Below are 22,250 nucleotides of genomic sequence, written 5' to 3'. Positions count from 1 at the left end.
TACTGGAGTGATGGAGGTAGATATGTATAGGGGTAAGGTGACAGGGATACTGGAGTGATGGAGGTAGATATGTATAGGGGAAGGAGACAGGGATACTGGAGTGATGGAGGTAGATATGTATAGGGGAAGGTGACATATACTGGAGTGATGGTTCCAGATACCATATGAACAATGTACAGGGATACTGGAGTGATGGAGGTAGATATGTATGGGGGAAGGAGACAGGGATACTGTAGTGATGGAGGTAGATATGTATAGGGGAAGGGACTATATACAGGGTCAGTACCATATTAACAATGACAGGGATACTGGAGTGATGGAGGTAGATATGTATAGGGGAAGGAGACAGGGATACTGGAGTGATGGAGGTAGATATGTATAGGGGAAGGGGACTATATACAGGAGTCAGTACCATATTAACAATGTACAGGATACTGGAGTGATGGAGGTAGATATGTATAGGGGGAAGGAGACAGGGATACTGGAGTGATGGAGGTAGATATGTATAGGGGGAAGGAGACAGGGATACTGGAGTGATGGAGGTAGATATGTATAGGGGGAAGGAGACAGGGATACTGGAGTGATGGAGGTAGATATGTATGGGGGGAAGGAGACAGGGATACTGGAGTGATGGAGGTAGATATGTATAGGGGTAAGGAGACAGGGATACTGGAGTGATGGAGGTAGATATGTATAGGGGGAAGGAGACAGGGATACTGTAGTGATGGAGGTAGATATGTATAGGGGTAAGGTGACTATATACAGGGTCAGTACCATATTAACAATGTACAGGGATACTGGAGTGATGGAGGTAGATATGTATAGTGGGAAGGAGACAAGGATACTGGAGTGATGGAGGTAGATATGTATAGGGGAAGGAGACAGGGATACTGGAGTGATGGAGGTAGATATGTATAGGGGTAAGGTGACTATATACAGGGTCTGTTCCAGTACCATATGAACAATGTACAGGGATACTGGAGTGATGGAGGTAGATATGTATAGGGGTAAGGTGACTATATACAGGGTCTGTTCCAGTACCATATTTACAATGACAGGGATACTGGAGTGATGGAGGTAGATATGTATAGGGGAAGGGACAGGGATACTGGAGTGATGGAGGTAGATATGTATAGGGGTAAGGTGACTATATACAGGGTCTGTTCCAGTACCATATGAACAATGTACAGGGATACTGGAGTGATGGAGGTAGATATGTATAGGGGTAAGGTGACAGGGATACTGGGTGATGGAGGTAGATATGTATAGGGGGAAGGAGACAGGGATACTGGAGTGATGGAGGTAGATATGTATAGGGGGAAGGTGACTATATACTGGAGTGATGGAGTACCATATGAACAATGTACAGGGATACTGGAGTGATGGAGGTAGATATGTATAGGGGTAAGGTGACAGGGATACTGGAGTGATGGAGGTAGATATGTATAGGGGGAAGGTGACTATATACAGGGTCAGTACCATATGTACAATGTACAGGGATACTGTAGTGATGGAGGTAGATATGTATAGGGGAAGGAGACAGGGATACTGGAGTGATGGAGGTAGATATGTATAGGTGACTATATACAGGGTCAGTACCATATTAACAATGACAGGGATACTGTAGTGATGGAGGTAGATATGTATAGGGGAAGGAGACAGGGATACTGGAGTGATGGAGGTAGATATGTATAGGGGAAGGAGACAGGGATACTGGAGTGATGGAGGTAGATATGTATAGGGGAAGGAGACAGGGATACTGGAGTGATGGAGGTAGATATGTATAGGGGAAGGAGACAGGGATACTGGAGTGATGGAGGTAGATATGTATAGGGGAAGGAGACAGGGATACTGGAGTGATGGAGGTAGATATGTATGGGGGAAGGAGACAGGGATACTGGAGTGATGGAGGTAGATATGTATAGGGGTAAGGTGACTAGGGATACAGGGTCTGTTCCAGTACCATATGATACAATGTACAGGGATACTGGAGTGATGGAGGTAGATATGTATAGGGGAAGGTGACTATATACAGGGTCAGTACCATATTAACAATGTACAGGGATACTGGAGTGATGGAGGTAGATATGTATAGGGGGAAGGAGACAGGGATACTGGAGTGATGGAGGTAGATATGTATAGGGGAAGGAGACAGGGATACTGGAGTGATGGAGGTAGATATGTATAGGGGAAGGAGACAGGGATACTGGAGTGATGGAGGTAGATATGTATAGGGAAGGAGAGGGATACTATATACAGGGGTAGTACCATATTAACAATGACAGGGATACTGGAGTGATGGAGGTAGATATGTATAGTGGGAAGGAGACAGGGATACTGGAGTGATGGAGGTAGATATGTATAGGGGTCAGGAGACAGGGATACTGGAGTGATGGAGGTAGATATGTATAGGGGAAGGAGACAGGGATACTGGAGTGATGGAGGTAGATATGTATAGGGGTAAGGGGACTAGGGATACTGGGTCAGTACCATATTAACAATGTACAGGGATACTGGAGTGATGGAGGTAGATATGTATAGGGGAAGGAGACAGGGATACTGGAGTGATGGAGGTAGATATGTATGGGGGAAGGAGACAGGGATACTGGAGTGATGGAGGTAGATATGTATAGGGGTAAGGGGACATATACAGGGTCAGTACCATATTAACAATGTACAGGCATACTGGAGTGATGGAGGTAGATATGTATAGGGGGAAGGAGACAGGGATACTGGGTGATGGAGGTAGATATGTATAGGGGAAGGGACAAGGATACTGGAGTGATGGAGGTAGATATGTATAGGGGTAAGGAGACAGGGATACTGGAGTGATGGAGGTAGATATGTATAGGGGGAAGGTGACTATATACAGGGTCTGTTCCAGTACCATATGAACAATGTATAGGGATACTGGAGTGATGGAGGTAGATATGTATGGGGGAAGGAGACAGGGATACTGGAGTGATGGAGGTAGATATGTATAGAGGTAGGTGACTATATATAGGGTCTGTTCCAGTACCATATTAACAATGTACAGGGATACTGGAGTGATGGAGGTAGATATGTATAGGGGGAAGGTGACAGGGATACTGGAGTGATGGAGGTAGATATGTATAGGGGTAAGGAGACAGGGATACTGGAGTGATGGAGGTAGATATGTATAGGGGTAAGGTGACTATATACAGGGTCTGTTCCAGTACCATATTAACAATGTACAGGGATACTGGAGTGATGGAGGTAGATATGTATAGGGGGAAGGAGACAGGGATACTGTAGTGATGGAGGTAGATATGTATACAAGGTACAGGATACTGGAGTGATGGAGGTAGATATGTATAGGGGAAGGTGACAGGGATACTGGGTGATGGAGTAGATATGTAACAATGTAAGGAGACAGGGATACTGGAGTGATGGAGGTAGATATGTATAGGGGGAAGGACAGGGATACTGGAGTGATGGAGGTAGATATGTATAGGGGAAGGAGACTAGGGATACTGGGTGATGGAGGTAGATATGTATAATGGGTAAGGTGACAGGGATACTGGGTGATGTTCCAGTACCATATGAAGGATGTACAGGGATACTGGAGTGATGGAGGTAGATATGTATAGGGGAAGGTGACTATATACTGGGTCAGTACCATATTAACAATGTACAGGGATACTGTAGTGATGGAGGTAGATATGTATAGGGGAAGGAGACAGGGATACTGGAGTGATGGAGGTAGATATGTATAGGGGAAGGAGACAGGGATACTGGAGTGATGGAGGTAGATATGTATAGGGGAAGGGGACAGGATACTGGAGTGATGGAGGTAGATATGTATAGGGGTAAGGAGACAGGGATACTGGAGTGATGGAGGTAGATATGTATAGGGGGGGAAGGGACTATATACTGGGTAGATGTATTAACAATGTACAGGATACTGTAGTGATGGAGGTAGATATGTATAGGGGGAAGGAGACAGGGATACTGGAGTGATGGAGGTAGATATGTATATGGGGAAGGGACTATATACAGGGTCAGTACCATATTAACAATGTACAGGGATACTGGAGTGATGAGGTAGACATGTATAGGGGTAAGGAGACAGGGATACTGGAGTGATGGAGGTAGATATGTATAGGGGTAAGGTGACTATATACAGGGTCAGTACCATATGAACAATGTACAGGGATACTGGAGTGATGGAGGTAGATATGTATAGGGGGAAGGAGACAGGGATACTGGAGTGATGGAGGTAGATATGTATAGGGGGAAGGAGACAGGGATACTGGAGTGATGGAGGTAGATATGTATAGGGGAAGGGACAGGGATACTGGAGTGATGGAGGTAGATATGTATAGGGGGAAGGAGACAGGGATACTGGAGTGATGGAGGTAGATATGTATAGGGGGAAGGAGACAGGGATACTGGAGTGATGGAGGTAGATATGTATAGGGGGAAGGGGACAGGGATACTGGAGTGATGGAGGTAGATATGTATGGGGGGAAGGAGACAGGGATACTGGAGTGATGGAGGTAGATATGTATGGGGGAAGGGTGACAGGGATACTGGAGTGATGGAGGTAGATATGTATAGGGGGAAGGAGACAGGGATACTGGAGTGATGGAGGTAGATATGTATAGGGGAAGGGGACAGGGATACTGGATGATGGAGGGATATGTATAGGGGAAGGAGACAGGGATACTGGAGTGATGGAGGTAGATATGTATAGGGGTAAGGAGACAGGGATACTGGAGTGATGGAGGTAGATATGTATGGGGGAAGGAGACAGGGATACTGGAGTGATGGAGGTAGATATGTATGGGGAAGGGGACAAGGATACTGGAGTGATGGAGGTAGATATGTATAGGGGGAAGGAGACAGGGATACTGGAGTGATGGAGGTAGATATGTATAGGGGGGAAGGAGACAGGGATACTGGAGTGATGGAGGTAGATATGTATAGGGGGAAGGAGACAGGGATACTGGAGTGATGGAGGTAGATATGTATAGGGGGAAGGGGACAGGGATACTGGAGTGATGGAGGTAGATATGTATAGGGGGAAGGAGACAGGGATACTGTAGTGATGGAGGTAGATATGTATAGGGGGAAGGTGACTATATACTGGAGTGATATTAACAATGTACAGGGATACTGGAGTGATGGAGGTAGATATGTATATGGGGGAAGGAGACAGGGATACTGGAGTGATGGAGGTAGATATTTATGGGGGAAGGAGACAGGGATACTAGAGTGATGGAGGTAGATATGTATGGGGGAAAGGAGACTATATACAGGGTCAGTACCATATTAACAATGTACAGGGATACTGGAGTGATGGAGGTAGATATGTATAGGGGGAAGGAGACAGGGATACTGGAGTGATGGAGGTAGATATGTATAGGGGGAAGGAGACAGGGATACTGGAGTGATGGAGGTAGATATGTATAGGGGGGACAGGATACTGGATGATGGAGTAGATATGTATAGGGGAAGGAGACAGGGATACTGGAGTGATGGAGGTAGATATGTATGGGGGAAGGAGACAGGGATACTGGAGTGATGGAGGTAGATATGTATGGGGGAAGGAGACAGGGATACTGGAGTGATGGAGGTAGATATGTATGGGGGAAGGAGACAGGGATACTGGAGTGATGGAGGTAGATATGTATAGGGGGAAGGGGACAGGGATACTGGAGTGATGGAGGTAGATATGTATAGGGGGAAGGGACAGGGATACTGGAGTGATGGAGGTAGATATGTATAGGGGTAAGGTGATAGGATACTGGAGTGATGTAGATATGTATAGGGGAAGGGGACAGGGATACTGGAGTGATGGAGGTAGATATGTATAGGGGTAAGGTGACAGGGATACTGGAGTGATGGAGGTAGATATGTATAGGGGGAAGGTGACTATATACAGGGTCAGTACCATATTAACAATGTGCAGGGATACTGGAGAAGAGATCGACCGATTAATCAGAATCAGAATGGCCAATTAATTAGGGCCGATTTCCAGTTTTCATAACTAATCGGTATTTTCGGACACCGATTTTTAAATATGAGATAAAGGGTGAGGGAATAGAAGCTTATTTGACGTGTTAAATAGTGTTATAATCAAATAGTGTTGTTATCAAATAGTGTTATTATCAAATAGTGTTATTGTCAAATAGTGTTATTGTCAAATAGTGTTATTGTCAAATAGTGTTATTATCAAATAGTGTTATTGTCAAATAGTGTTATTGTCAAATAGTGTTATTATCAAATAGTGTTATTATCAAATAGTGTTATTGTCAAATAGTGTTATTGTCAAATAGTGTTATTATCAAATAGTGTTATTGTCAAATAGTGTTATTGTCAAATAGTGTTATTGTCAAATAGTGTTATTATCAAATAGTGTTATTATCAAATAGTGTTATTTGACACGTATCTTTTTGACACGCAAAGACCTAAACGGCGTTCCGTAGTATGCTTTGACATCGGTTTTGCACATTGGCTTTAATAAACTAGACGTTGGGCCGATACCGATGTTGGCATTTAGTTAATAATATCGTCCCTACTTTATATCTTATTATAACGACATGACAAAATGGGACATTATTATTAATGACTTATTAAACAGCTGTAACAAGATGTCCACCACAGGAAATCCTCTCTGGCACTCGACGTTATAGAAAGATCCATATATAGCGACTGATTCTTGAAGAATATAACTGATAAACGCCTCATATACACAGAGTTTCCAAAACATCAGGAAACACCGTCTCTTACCAGGACAGACTGACCCTCATGGATGTCACTTGTTAAAATCCACTTCAAAATCAGTGTAGAGGAAAAGGAAGAGACAGGTTAAAACACGTTTTTTTTAAAGCCCTGAGACAACTGAGACATGGATTGTGTATGTGTGCCTATTCAGAGGGTGGGTGAAGATTTAAGTGCCTTCAAACAGGGTATTGTAGTAGGTACCAGGAGCATGAGGCATTCATAGTGTGTGCTTCTGTTATTAAGACGTTACTTACTGGTGTTAATCAGTTCTCCAACCTCTTCTTCTTCCAATATGACAGTTATCTCTCCCTCCTCTTCTTTTACTGTAATATCTTCCTCCTCCTTCACTCTGAACGCGTCTTCCTCTTCTTTCACTGTAACATCCTCACCCTCTACTTCTTGTTTTACTGTAACAACCTCCTCTTCCTCTACTTTTGTTACTGTGACATCCTCCTCTTCCTCTTCCTCTTTCACGACAACGTTCAGCCACCGACCCTCTTTCTCCGTCCAGCAGACCTCCTCTTCTCCAACAGGAGGAGAGTAGCTTAGGAGCTCATGGTCGGTGATATTAGCTAACAGTTAGCTAGGCTTAAGCTAACTTAACCAGCCAGCTAGCAGACCAATAACAACGTAAATATGAAATTAAATCGGGTAACTAACTAGACGATAGAAGTGGGTTTAAAACACAGTGGCTAATATACACTAAAGCGTCTAAAGAGCTTTATTGGTTCGGCTATTTGTCTATCAAGCTACCGAGGTGTCTGACTAACTGTTGCTGCTGTTGAAAGAAGCGTTCCGTCCACTAGATTATACGTCACACCAACAGCATCGCCTTAAATTCCCAGACCGCCATCTGCTGACTGGAGTGGGTAACGCAGTTGAGTAAAATGTTTATTTAAAATTTGATGCAAAAAGTCAATCACTTTTTAACGATTGTTTTTATTTGATTTCAATCATAATATTATAACATTATATGAAATGTTTATATATAAAGGGAATTCATTTCAAATTGGCTTTATTGCCATGGAAACAAAATTGAGATGACAAAACAACCCAAACAAACAAATGGAAACATCTCAAATATATTTCGAGTGTTATATTACCAGTGTTTTAGCAATGTGCAAATAGTTGTAGTACGAATAGTAGGTAGATAAATAAACAAATAAATATACGTGGTATTTACAATGTTGTTTGTGTTCCACTGGTTGCCCTGTTCTCATGGCAACGGGCCACATATTTTGACAGTGGTGGAAAAAGTACTAGAAAATGACTCAAGTAAAAGTGAAAGTCACTCAGTAAAATACTACTTGAGTAAAAGTCTAAAAGTATTTGGTTTTAAATATACTTAAGAATCAAAAGTAACTGGAATTGTTCAAATGTATCAAAAGTAAAAAATATAAATAATTTAAAATTCCTTATACTAAACAAACCAGATGGCCCCAATCTTTATTTTAATTAACGATAGCCAAGGGCACACTCCAACACTCAGACATAATTTACAAACAAAGCATTTGTGTTTAGTGAGTCTGTCAGATCAGAGGCAGTAGGGAGACGACCATGTGACATGATTAAGGACGTTTCAAGTTTCTACGTCAGAACCCATCACTGCCGACACACAGTGTGAGGTTGCTATGGAGACAATTACATTATTAGTAACGGAGTGTTTTCCAGACGAGGGTGGATATAGATGGCTAACAGTAGCTAGCTTACGTTAGCTAACGCCAGTCAAAGATAGCATGAACAAACATGTTTACTCTGCTGAAGGTAGCTACCAGTCTAGCAGTGACTCCCAGTACCGTGGCGTAAGTGACATTGATTAACAATGTGTAAATATCTATATGATTTAGCTAATGGCAATCAGAGTTTAATACAGAACCAGCTAGGCTAGCAAGCTAACTTACCCAGCCAGGCTAGCAATCAAATCAAATCAAAATGTATTTGTCACATACACATGGTTAGCAGATGTTAATGCGAGTGTAGCGAAATGCTTGTGCTTCTAGTTCCGACAATGCAGTAATAACGAGCAAGTAATCTAACTAACAATTCCAAAAAACTACTGTCTTATACACAGTGTAAGGGGATAAAGAATATGTACATAAGGATATATGAATGAGTGATGGTACAGAGCAGCATAGGCAAGATACAGTAGATGATATCGAGTACAGTATATACATATGAGATGAGTATGTAAACCAAGTGGCATAGTTAAAGTGGCTAGTGATACATGTATTACATAAGGAATCAGTCGATGATAGAGTACAGTATATACGTATGCATATGAGATGAATAATGTAGGGTAAGTAACATTATATAAGGTAGCATTGTTTAAAGTGGCTAGTGATATATTTACATCATTTCCCATCAATTCCCATTATTAAAGTGGCTGGAGTAGAGTCAGTGTCATTGACAGTGTGTTGGCAGTAGCCACTCAATGTTAGTGGTGGCTGTTTAACAGTCTGATGGCCTTGAGATAGAAGCTGTTTTTCAGTCTCTCGGTCCCAGCTTTGATGCACCTGTACTGACCTCGCCTTCTGGATGACAGCGGGGTGAACAGGCAGTGGCTCGGGTGGTTGATGTCCTTGATGATCTTTATGGCCTTCCTGTAGCATCGGGTGGTGTAGGTGTCCTGGAGGGCAGGTAGTTTGCCCCCGGTGATGCGTTGTGCAGACCTCACTACCCTCTGGAGAGCCTTACGGTTGAGGGCGGTGCAGTTGCCATACCAGGCGGTGATACAGCCCGCCAGGATGCTCTCGATTGTGCATCTGTAGAAGTTTGTGAGTGCTTTTGGTGACAAGCCGAATTTCTTCAGCCTCCTGAGGTTGAAGAGGCGCTGCTGCGCCTTCCTCACGATGCTGTCTGTGTGAGTGGACCAATTCAGTTTGTCTGTGATGTGTATGCCGAGGAACTTAAAACTTGCTACCCTCTCCACTACTGTTCCATCGATGTGGATGGGGGGTGTTCCCTCTGCTGTTTCCTGAAGTCCACAATCATCTCCTTAGTTTTGTTGACGTTGAGTGTGAGGTTATTTTCCTGACACCACACTCCGAGGGCCCTCACCTCCTCCCTGTAGGCCGTCTCGTCGTTGTTGGTAATCAAGCCTACCACTGTTGTGTCGTCCGCAAACTTGATGATTGAGTTGGAGGCGTGCGTGGCCACGCAGTCGTGGGTGAACAGGGAGTACAGGAGAGGGCTCAGAACGCACCCTTGTGGGGCCCCAGTGTTGAGGATCAGCGGGGAGGAGATGTTGTTGCCTACCCTCACCACCTGGGGGCGGCCCGTCAGGAAGTCCAGTACCCAGTTGCACAGGGCGGGGTCGAGACCCAGGGTCTCGAGCTTGATGACGAGCTTGGAGGGTACTATGGTGTTGAATGCCGAGCTGTAGTCGATGAACAGCATTCTCACATAGGTATTCCTCTTGTCCAGATGGGTTAGGGCAGTGTGCAGTGTCAATCTAACTTACCCAGCCAGGCTAGCAAGCTAACTTACCCAGCCAGGCTAGCAAGCTAACTTACCCAGCCAGGCTAGCAAGCTAACTTACCCAGCCAGGCTAGCAAGCTAACTTACCCAGCCAGGCTAGCAAGCCAACTTACCCAGCCAGGCTAGCAAGCCAACTTACCCAGCTAGGCTAGCAAGCTAACTTACCCAGCCAGGCTAGCAAGCTAACTTACCCAGCTAGGCTAGCAAGCTAACTTACCCAGCTAGGCTAGCAAGCTAACTTACCCAGCTAGGCTAGCAAGCTAACTTACCCAGCTAGGCTAGCAAGCTAACTTACCCAGCTAGGCTAGCAAGCTAACTTACCCAGCTAGGCTAGCAAGCTAACTTACCCAGCTAGGCTAGCAAGCTAACTTACCCAGCTAGGCTAGCAAGCTAACTTACCCAGCTAGGCTAGCAAGCTAACTTACCCAGCCAGGCTAGCAAGCTAACTTACCCAGCCAGGCTAGCAAGCTAACTTACCCAGCCAGGCTAGCAAGCTAACTTACCCAGCCATGCTAGCAAGCTAACTTACCCAGCCAGGCTAGCAAGCTAACTTACCCAGCTAGGCTAGCAATCTAACTTACCCAGCTAGGCTAGCAAGCTAACTTACCCAGCCAGGCTAGCAATCTAACTTACCCAGCTAGTCTAGCTAACTTACCCAGCTAGTCTAGCTAGCCAACTTACCCAGCTAGTCTAGCTAGCCAACTTACCCAGCTAGGCTAACTAATGTTACGAATCTTCTGTTTTGTTGTGAAGGGAAAAATAATCTATGGTATCGCATCACTTCTCAGCTGTCGTCGAAATGGACTCACCATCAGTTCAGCCTGAAAATCCCTCTGATAATCTTTTGGTCACTGCGTCATTCTTGATAGCCACACTGGCATAAACTTAGGTTTTCTGGGTCTCTTTTATTTGGTTGGTTGGGTTTTGAATAAGACTCTACCAACCTTGCACAACTCATATATTCATAGTTTTTTTGTGACAATTGCTGAAGCTCAGTAAATTTTGATTGGGAATCATTGATGGAATAGATGGCTAACCATCTGTTAGGTTCTAATTTTTCAGAGTAAATAACTCACGGACACTAGAGAAGCTTAAGCAAGTTTAATTCTTCCAAAAGGGTCTTTACAGCTGTAATTCAGACAACATGTTTCCACCATCACCAGTATATACACACCACTTGGGACACTCATCTCCAATCCTGACATCTTCTGGTTCGACAGGAAGAGGGTAATGAACCATAATTACTCCCTTCAGGGGATCTGACCTCAACCCCTCTTTCGCCTAATCCACAGATGTCCATCCACTTCCCCTATAGCAATCCTGTGATCTCCTCCAGTCCACCCAACACATTCCACAGCCATTACCCAGCTAGTCTAGCAAGCTAACGTACCCAGCTAGGCTAGCATCTGTCTTTCTACAGAGAACCATTAACCTCTGACATACAAACCCAGTCTCTCTTCCACTCCTTTATTTACTTACGCGTATAACAATGTTCCGAGTTTACCATGTCTCTGATTTTCAGGTAGATATAAATCAGGACTGAGACTGGACCAGTCAGGAACACACAACACTTCTTGGAAAGACATTCTGGTGTGCATTTGGCATTAACATGTGTGTCATTGTCCCCACTGGAAAGTAAGACTCAATCCCAGGGTTAGGGTCCCAGGGTTAGGGTCCCAGGGTTAGGGTCCCAGGGTTAGGGTCCCAGGGTCAGGGTCCCAGGGTCAGGGTCCCAGGGTTAGGGTCCCAGGGTTAGGGTCCCAGGGTCAGGGTCCCAGGGTCAGGGTCCCAGGGTCAGGGTCCCAGGGTTAGGGTCCCAGGGTCAGGGTCCCAGGGTTAGGGTCCCAGGGTTAGGGTCCCAGGGTCAGGGTCCCAGGGTTAGGGTCCCAGGGTTAGGGTCCCAGGGTCAGGGTCCCAGGGTTAGGGTCCCAGGGTTAGGGTCCCAGGGTCAGGGTCCCAGGGTTAGGGTCCCAGGGTCCCAGGGTTAGGTCCCAGGGTTAGGGTCCCAGGGTTAGGGTCCCAGGGTCAGGGTCCCAGGGTTAGGGTCCCAGGGTTAGGGTCCCAGGGTTAGGGTCCCAGGGTTAGGGTCCCAGGGTCAGGGTCCCAGGGTTAGGGTCCCAGGGTTAGGGTCCCAGGGTTAGGGTCCCAGGGTCAGGGTCCCAGGGTCAGGGTCCCAGGGTCAGGGTCCCAGGGTCAGGGTCCCAGGGTTAGGGTCCCAGGGTTAGGGTCCCAGGGTCAGGGTCCCAGGGTTAGGGTCCCAGGGTTAGGGTCCCAGGGTTAGGGTCCCAGGGTTAGGGTCCCAGGGTCAGGGTCCCAGGGTTAGGGTCCCAGGGTCAGGGTCCCAGGGTCCCAGGGTTAGGGTCCCAGGGTCAGGGTCCCAGGGTCAGGGTCCCAGGGTTAGGGTCCCAGGGTTAGGGTCCCAGGGTCAGGGTCCCAGGGTTAGGGTCCCAGGGTTAGGGTCCCAGGGTTAGGGTCCCAGGGTTAGGGTCCCAGGGTTAGGGTCCCAGGGTTAGGGTCCCAGGGTCAGGGTCCCAGGGTCAGGGTCCCAGGGTCAGGGTCCCAGGGTTAGGGTCCCAGGGTTAGGGTCCCAGGGTTAGGGTCCCAGGGTCAGGGTCCCAGGTCATGGTCCCAGAAGACTGAAATGGGTTTTCTTAGCTTACTCTGTTTCTGAAGAGGGATGGAAATGATGGTTGATTTGGAAAAATGGCATATACTCTCAGCCAATCAGCCAGCAGCCACAGGTAATCAGGATGCTTTCATACCTACTTTTCCAACATGAACTTGCTCAGGCTTTTGGAGAGCAACGTCAGTGAAACCTGGAGTCGAGGCTACATGATATTAGAAACTCCTTTTTCTGTTTATATGCAGCAATATCTGGAATGTGAACACTTCTAGGGTCTCCAACTACATCAAAACATCACATTTATTGTCCTGATGCTCCATCTATAACATGTTCTATAAATGTTCCACCATTTACAAATTTAAAATTGTGATAATTTGACATTAGATCAATCAAAAGTGGTAGGATTTTTAAATACAAGTTGAACACACACACACACTACCACATCAAAAGTTATCACAAATAGATCATTCCACACTCTGTGTTCTACTACCCAGGTCTGGTGTTGGAGATCATTCTACACTCTCTGTTCTACTACCCAGGTCTGGTGTTGGAGATCATTCCACACTCTGTGGCTCTTGCCTTGTGTTTTGCCAGGGAGTCTGATCGAAGAAAACCCTTCCCACACTGATCACAGCTATAAGGCTTCTCTCCTGTATGTTTTCTCTGGTGTCTTCTCAGGCCACTTGAGGCTGAAAAGCTAATTCCACAGTCAAGGCAGTGGTAAGGTTTCTCACCTGTGTGTATTCGTTTATGAATAGATAGGGTTGTGGAGAGAGAAAAACTATCCCCACATACATCACAGCTATACGGTTTCTCTCCGGTATGTTTAGCCTGGTGTGTTTTCAGGCCGCTGAAGGTAATATAGCGCATTCCACAGTCGGAGCAGTGAAATGGTTTCTCCCTAGCGTGGATTCGTTTGTGAGTAGCCAGGGCTGTCCGGGCAGCAAAAGTCTTCTCAGTGTGTACTCTCTGGTGTGATATCATTCCACCGGAGGTTGTAAAACTCATCCCACAGTCAGAGCAGATGTATGGTTTCTCTCCAGTGTGGATTCTCTGATGTGAGATCAGTCTACATGAGGTAGTAAAACCCATCCCACAATCTGAGCAGTGGTACGGTTTCTCTCCAGTGTGGGTTCTCTGGTGTAATTGCATTCCGACTGAGGAAGTAAACCTCCTCCCACAGTCTGAGCAGTGGTATACTTTCTCTCCGGTGTGGAACCTCTGGTGTTTTTTAAGAGCTGATGAATATTTGTAACCTTTCCCACAGTCAGAGCAGCAGTGAGTTTTCGTTTTGGGTCTCCGCTGGTGTTTCTTGAGGTGTTTTGAAGTGGAGAGACTCTCCTCTGCCTCGTCAGCATCATGATGTCGTTGAGGCTCCCCAGAGGATCCACGATTGTCACATGTCTCGCCTGTGTGAACGACAGAGTCAGACGGTTAACTCTGACCTTCTATTGCGACCTCAGTCACTTGTTTTAATAAGGCATCTCTGAAGAAAAAACATGAAAGATGGAGTCTTTAGGAACCGCTGTTAAACTCCAGTCGTACAGTAGCATAACTGTCTTACTACTAGAGATATTAGATCCAACATGGAGGATAACTGTCTCATTGCTAAAGATATTAGATCCAACATGGAGGATAAATGTCTTATTGCTAAAGATCTGACTAGTCTATTGATCTATTAGGTCTATTACATGTATCCTATACTGACTAGTCTATTACATGTATCCTATACTGACTAGATTAGATCCAACATGGAGGATAGGTGTCTTACTACTAGAGATATTAGATCCAACATGGAGGATAAGTGTCTTACTACTAGAGATATTAGATCCAACATGGAGGATAACTGTCTCATTACTAGAGATATTAGATCCAACATGGAGGATAACTGTCTCATTACTAGAGATATTAGATCCAACATGGAGGATAAGTGTCTTATTACTAGAGATATTAGATCCAACATGGAGGATAACTGTCTCATTACTAGAGATATTAGATCCAACATGGAGGATAACTGTCTCATTACTAGAGATATTAGATCCAACATGGAGGATAACTGTCTCATTACTAGAGATATTAGATCCAACATGGAGGATAACTGTCTCATTACTGGAGATATTAGATCCAACATGGAGGATAAGTGTCTTATTGCTAAAGATATTAGATCCAACATGGAGGATAAGTGTCTTATTGCTAAAGATATTAGATCCAACATGGAGGATAAGTGTCTTACAACTAGAGATATTAGATCCAACATGGAGGATAAGTGTCTTACTACTAGAGATATTAGATCCAATATGGAGGATAACTGTCTCATTACTAGAGATATTAGATCCAACATGGAGGATAACTGTCTCATTACTGGAGATATTAGATCCAACATGGAGGATAAGTGTCTTATTGCTAAAGATATTAGATCCAACATGGAGGATAAGTGTCTTATTGCTAAAGATATTAGATCCAACATGGAGGATAAGTGTCTTACGACTAGAGATATTAGATCCAACATGGAGGATAACTGTCTCATTACTAGAGATATTAGATCCAACATGGAGGATAACTGTCTCATTACTAGAGATATTAGATCCAACATGGAGCACGACATAAGTGTTTTCACCAGCATAGGGAATGAGACACCAAAATATTCTGGACATTCCTTGCATCAGAGTGGCCATTTTGTTGCTGATTAAATCTTGGATAGGAATCTGCAGCTGAAACGATAAAGCGTCTCGCTAATAAACTGAAGAATGGGCATGGAGAAATGTACACAACAGGTGGGTCTAATCCTGAATGCTGATTGGTTAAAACCGCATTCCAGCTGGTGTTTATTCCACAAGTTACCACCGGCTAAATCTATGATGTTAAAATGTCTATTTACTCTGTTCCATCTGACTGCACAATCCACTGTCTCATCAGCCCAGCCAGGCAATTTATAAACTTGATCTCCACTATTTAAAGCATCTAGACATTATCCCACATGTCTTTTAGACTAACATTTAGTTTTCAACAATGGAGATTTGTATAAACCTTGCTGTCTGTCTCTCTGACATTTGCAACATTGTTTGTGTAGGGGTCTGGAAGAGAGAGAGGCAGGTAAGCGTTTCTCATCCAGTCGAAATCATGAATCAGCTGGCATCATATATAGCATGGTCAACTATGGCTAACTGAAGCTGGAAAGACTGCAAACAAAATGCACTTCGTTTCGTTTGACCTTTTTCAATTTACATTTCCGTAATAACCCTTTTCAATGTAAATTGAAAAATGGCAATTTAATTTTCTATTCCAGGCGAAATCGTGCCTCATTATCTCATTGTTATGGATTTATCCAAATTAATGTTACTAGAAAACAGCTTAAACAAATGCAGCTACTTTGCTGTTATTCTGCCTGGCTGTACTGTTTGACGTGACTGTAAATTAGCCGTAGTTGGCTAGATGGCAAGCGAGGGATAAGAACGCTACCAGTCAGTATGGCAATGGAACATTTAGAACGAACGACTGGTTCAAAAAAGCGCCTATAGATATAGAACAAAAGAACAAACGACTGGGTCAAAAAGAACAAACGACTATAGATATAGAACAAAAGAACAAACGACTGGGTCGCGTCTATAGATATAGAACAAAAAGAACAAATGACTGGGTCGGGTCTACAGATATAGAACAAAAAGAACTACTGGGTCGCGATATAGAACTATAGCAAAAAGAACCCTAGATTTGTGTCTGGACTATATAATTGTGGAAGGATGAAATAGTATGAATAAATTAATAAAAAAAAGAACAAACGACGTTTTTAATGAAAATATGTCAATCATTATTTGAATATGTTGGTAACCCGTTGTATAAACCTGATAATTCCCATTGAAGCCGGTGTTTTGTTGGATATATTGGCACGGTTTGCCGGCCCAGACGAACAACACCTGTGCCAATATACAACAAACACCAGCTTCGTGGGCATTATCACTTAAGTAACCGTTCTCAAATTCATTGACAGACCTATGGATGCAAACCATCCATGATATCAACATTATAGCTTTAACCATGTTGAGGCTATACAGTGTTGGTTTACATTTAATTCGTTTACAGAGTAAAACAAGCTTCTATTTGGGGTTTCTGATGGTTATGACAGTTGAACTAAAGCTCATGAGGCATTCATAGTGTGCGCTCCTGTTAGGACAATACTTACTGGTGTTAATCAGATCGCCAATCTCATCCTCTTCCTCCTCCAGTATGACAGTTATCTCTCCTTCCTCCTTCATTACAAAAACGGTATCCTCCTCTTTCTCTTCCTCCTTCACCTTCACATCCTCCTCCTTTTTCACTCGGAACGCTTCTTCCTCTTCTTTCACTGAAATGTCCATCTCTTCATCCTCTTCTTTTACTGTAACATCCTCATCCTCCTCTTTCACTCTGAACGCGTCTTCCTCTTCTTTCACTGAAACGTCTTCCTCTTCTTGTTTCACTGTAACAGCCTCCTCCTCCTCCTCCTCTTTCACTTCTTTAACAGGAGAGTAGCTTAGTGACCTCATGGTCGGAGATGTTAGCTAGCTATGCTAGTGCTAACTTAACCAGCCAGCTAGCTGACCAAAAACAACAACGTAAATATTAAATTAATTGTGATAACTAACTAGATGACATAAATGTGTCCAAACACCGTGGCTAATATACCAGAAAGCGTAAAGAGAGCTTTAATGTTTCAGCTATTTTTGGTTTCCGAGATGGCTGACGAGCTGTTGTTGTGTTAAAGAAAAAGAAGAGTTCCGTCCACTAAATAACACGTCACAGTCAGCAGCCATCTGGGTAACGCAGTTGAGGGGAAACATTTTATTTGATTTAGATGCAAAAAGTGAATCACTTTTAACGATTTGTTTAAAAAAATATATATATATATTTCATATTTCAATGATAATATTATAACATTATGTGAAACGTACATAAAGGGAACCATGCATTGATTTAATGCAAATACAAAGTGATGATTTGAAACATTTAGGCTGAGTCAATCAGAATCTGCTTAGTGTCATCGTCCATTTCTCTCTCTCTCTCTCTCTCTCTCTCTACTTATATATATATATATATATATATATATATATATATATATATATATATATATATATATATATATCGTCTGACTCACTCTCAGTCTTTCTGTATCTATACCACTTTCTCTCTCTCTCTGTTTAGCCTCTCTGTATCTATACCACTTTCTCTCTCTCTCTGTTTATTTCTCTCTGTCTATTGCTGTCTCATCCTCTCCTCTCCAATAAACAAAATAGAGACACAAAACGTCAACAACAAAAATATTATTATACTCAAAAAGGTGTAAAAAATACCAAAGACGTGTCGAGTGTTATGTTACCAGTGTTTTAGCAATGTGCAAATAGGTGTAGTACGAATAGTAGGTAGATAAATACACATATAAATATGGGTGATATTTACAATGTTGTTTGTTCTCCACTGGTTGCCCTGTTCTCATGGCAACGGGCCATACATCTTGCTGCTGTGATTTCACACTGTGGTATTTCACCTAATAGATATGGGAGTTCATCAATGTTTGATTTAAAAAAAATAAAAAAAAAATCTTTGTGGGTCTGTGATTTGTGGGAAATATGTATCTCTAATGTGGTTTAGGAAGTGCAGCTCGGTTTCCACCTCAGTTTGTGGGCAGTGGGCACATGGCCAAGAATTTCCTTCATTTCTTTACATGTTCTTCTTTGTGTGCTCTCTGTTTAGGGACAAATAATAACCACATTTCCTTTTTTGGTTAATTCTTTCCAATGTGTCAAATAGTTATCTTTGTTGCTTTCTCATAATTTGGTTGGGTCTAAATGTGCTGATATCCTGGGGCTCTGTGATGTCACCTCTCTCTGTAGAGGACTCTTCTCCAGGTTAATCTCTCTGTAGGTGACTCTGTGATGTCACCTCTCTCTGTAGAGGACTCTTCTCCAGGTTAATCTCTCTGTAGGTGACTCTGTGATGTCACCTCTCTTTGTAGAGGACTCTTCTCCAGGTTAATCTCTCTGTAGGTGACTCTGTGATGTCACCTCTCTCTGTAGAGGACTCTTCTCCAGGTTCACCTCTCTCTGTAGGTGACTCTGTGATGTCACCTCTCTATGTAGAGGACTCTGTGATGTCACCTCTCTCTGTAGAGGACTCTTGATGTCCAGGTCTCTCTGTAGGTGACTCTGTGATGTCACCTCTCTCTGTAGAGTGAATCTTCTCCAGGTTATGTCACTGTAGGTATCTGTGATGTCACCTCTAGTCTGTAGAGGACTCTGTGTGTCCCTGTTTGACTGTAGAGGACTCTGTGATGTCACCTCGTGGTTTTCTGTAGAGGACTCTGTGATGTCACCTCTCTCTGTAGAGGACTCTGTGATGTCACCTCTCTCCGTAGAGGACTCTGTGATGTCACCTCTCTCTGTAGGTGAATGCTCTGTGATGTCACAGGTATCACCTGTTTTTCCCATTAGTCCTGAGTACTTATTCCTGTGTTCCCTGTTTGACTGTTGCCAGTTTGTCTTGTCAACCAGCGTGGTTTTCCGTGCGCCTGTTTTTCCTTATTGCTGTTTTTCTAGTTCTCCTACTTTTGACCCTTGCCTGCCTTGACACTGAACCTGTCTGCCTGACCTTGAGCCTGCCTGCCACTCTGTACCTCCTGGACTCTGACCTGGTTATGATCTCTTGCCTGTCCTGACCTCGAGCCTGCCTGCCACTCTGTACCTCCTGGACTCTGACCTGGTTATGATCTCTTGCCTGTCCTGACCTCGAGCCTGCCTGCCACTCTGTACCTCCTGGACTCTGACCTGGTTATGATCTCTTGCCTGTCCTGACCTCGAGCCTGCCTGCCACTCTGTACCTCCTGGACTCTGACCTGGTTATGATCTCTTGCCTGTCCTGACCTCGAGCCTGCCTGCCACTCTGTACCTCCTGGACTCTGACCTGGTTATGATCTCTTGGATTATAATAAATATCAGAGACTCGAATCATCTGCATCTGGGTCTTGCCCTTATAGAAGTCTTTATATATATATATATATATATATATATACACAGTGGGTCAACAAAGTATTTAGTCAGCCACCAATTGTGCAAGTTCTCCCACTTAAAAAGATGAGAGGCCTGTAATTTTTTTTCAACTACTTCAACTATGACAGACAAAATTAGGAAAAAAAATCCAGAAAATCACATTGTAGGATTCGTAATGAATTTATTTGCAAATTATGGTGGAAAATAAGTATTTGGTCAATAACAAAAGTTTATCTCAATACTTAAAAATCCTACAATGTGATTTTCTGGATTTTTTTTCTCATTTTGTCTGTCATAGTTGAAGTGTACCTATGATGACAATTACAGGCCTCTCTCATCTTTTTAAGTGGGAGAACTTGCACAATTGGTGGCTGACTAAATACTTTTTTGCCCCACTGTAGATTATATCTTTAAGCACCAGCTGTCAGAGCAGCTCACAGGTCACTGCACCTGTACATAGCCCATCTGTAAATAGCCCATCCAACTACCTCACCCCCATACTGTTACTGCACCCCAGTATCTCTACTTGCCCTTATAAGTTATCTGTGGTGTTGATGTTTAGGCCAAGGTAGGTATAGTTATTTGTGTGCTCTAGGGGCAACGGTGTCTTAATTGTCAACGTAACAGGACTCAGCAGGTTGTCCTGGGGAACAGACACCAGGGGGAAGATCTATTTTATTTTGTTCAAACTAAACTACAGAACTTACTTTTGTGTCAAATCTCCCTCCTCTTCTTGTAGTTCCATTCAGCCTCAGTGTTTTCCTGCAGTCTATATTTCTGATGAAGAATGATGTAGCGCAAGAGAGGTTCTAGAGAGGTGAGGTCATAAAGAGGTTCTAGAGAGGTGAGGTCATGAAAAGGTTCTAGAGAGGTGAGGTCACAGAGATTCAAGAGAGGTTCTAGAGGGGTGAGGTCATAAAGAGGTTCTAGAGAGGTGAGGTCATAAAGAGGTTCTAAAGAGGTGAGGTCATAAAGAGGTTCTAGAGAGCTGAGGTCTTAAAGAGTGGTTTCCTCCAAAGAAAATAGATTTTACGGTCTTGTGTTTTTACACAAAGGTTCTCCTGTAACATGATTTCTCTCCACCCACTGTAAATTCACATCTGGAAACGCTCTCAGTCATTCCTCTCCAGTTCCTCGTTTCCTCTTAGGGACGCCATGATGAGATTCAAACACGCAACCTTTGGGTTGCTAGACGTTCACGTTACATGCCTGAACAGCCATCCTGACCAAACACCCTGACCATCCACCTTGACCATCCAACCTGACCCTGACCATCCACCCTGACCACCCACCCTGACCACCACCCTGACCAACCACCCTGACCCTCTGACCATGACCACCCCCTGACCATCCACCCTGACCATCCACCCTGACCACCCACCCTGACCACCCACCCTGACCAACCACCCTGACCACCCACCCTGACCACCCACCCTGACCAACCATCCACCCTGACCAACCACCCTGACCATCCACCCTGACCCATCCACCCCCTGACCCTGCCCATCCACCCTGACCATCCACCCTGATCCCACCCTGACCACCCACCCCCCATCCACCCCCACCCATTTACCATCCACCCTGCCTCAACCCCCCACCCCCATTTACCATAACCTCTTCCTGTTTCTCATCTCCCCCCCATTTACCCCCAATCTATCTTCCTGTTTCTCATCTCCCCTCCCCCATCCACCCTCCACCCTGACCACCCTGACCACCCACCCTGACCACCCAGCCTGACCACCCAGCCTGACCATCCACCCTGATCCTGACTATCCACCCTGACCACCCACCCTGACCACCCAGCCCCATTTACCATCCACCCTGATCCACCCTGACCATCCACCCTGACCACCCACCCCCACCCTGACCATCCCTGACCCCCAGCCTGACCATCCACCCTGACCCATCCACCCTGACCACCCACCCTGACCACCCTACCCACCCTGACCATCCACCCTGACCATCCACCCCCTGACCACCCTACCCATCCACCCTGACCACCCACCCTGACCATCTACCCTGATCCTGACCATCCACCCTGACCATCCACCCTGACCACCCACCCTGACCCCACCTGACCATCCACCCTGTCCATCCACCCTGACCACCCACCCTGACCATCCACCCTGATCCATCCACCCTGACCATCCACCCTGACCACCCACCCTGACCATCCACCCTGACCATCCACCCTGATCCTGACCATCCACCCTGACCACCCACCCTGACCACCACCTACCCTGACCATCCACCCTGACCACCACCCTGACCACCCCTGACCACCCACCCTGACCAACCACCCTGACCAACCACCCTGACCAACCACCACCCTGACCACCCACCCTGACCAACCACCCTGACCATCAACACCCTGACCACCC

The 22,250-nt window shown here is 44.7% G+C and overlaps 2 protein-coding genes across 2 annotated transcripts in view; both read right to left on the bottom strand.

Annotated features, from left to right (window-relative positions):
- The window catches only part of LOC112238736 (gastrula zinc finger protein XlCGF17.1), a 28,040-nt gene extending 16,306 nt beyond the window's left edge, over positions 1–11,734 (bottom strand). Inside the window, exons 1-2 of the mRNA XM_042313615.1 lie at positions 11,707–11,734; positions 7,005–7,322 (exon numbers count right to left, since the gene is read on the bottom strand). Coding sequence (XP_042169549.1) covers positions 7,005–7,322; positions 11,707–11,734 — 346 coding nt within the window. The remainder of the gene's footprint in view (positions 1–7,004; positions 7,323–11,706) is intronic.
- Positions 11,735–12,758: 1,024 nt separating this feature from the next.
- LOC121843797 (zinc finger protein 2-like) lies at positions 12,759–17,287 on the bottom strand. Its single transcript, XM_042313616.1, has 2 exons — positions 17,031–17,287; positions 12,759–14,259 (listed from the first exon to the last, which is right to left on the bottom strand). The coding sequence occupies exons 1-2, from the start codon at positions 17,203–17,205 to the stop codon at positions 13,382–13,384; spliced, it is 1,053 nt and encodes a 350-aa protein (XP_042169550.1). The 5' UTR covers positions 17,206–17,287; the 3' UTR covers positions 12,759–13,381.
- Between the last annotated feature and the right edge of the window lie 4,963 nt (positions 17,288–22,250).

Source organism: Oncorhynchus tshawytscha, unplaced genomic scaffold (assembly GCF_018296145.1).
Source record: "Oncorhynchus tshawytscha isolate Ot180627B unplaced genomic scaffold, Otsh_v2.0 Un_contig_9372_pilon_pilon, whole genome shotgun sequence".
Classification (NCBI taxonomy): domain Eukaryota; kingdom Metazoa; phylum Chordata; class Actinopteri; order Salmoniformes; family Salmonidae; genus Oncorhynchus; species Oncorhynchus tshawytscha.
This window is presented reverse-complemented; position numbering and strand designations above follow the sequence as displayed.

What these genes read in the sequence shown, in the direction of transcription:
- LOC121843797 (XM_042313616.1), bottom strand. Translation starts at nt 17,205, where the DNA reads ATGGACATTTCAGTGAAAGAAGAGGAAGAAGCGTTCCGAGTGAAAAAG. An exon ending in TGGCGATCTGATTAACACCA is followed by an intron (nt 14,260 to 17,030) that starts GTAAGTATTGTC and finishes TCGTTCACACAG; the next exon opens with GCGAGACATGTGACAATCGT.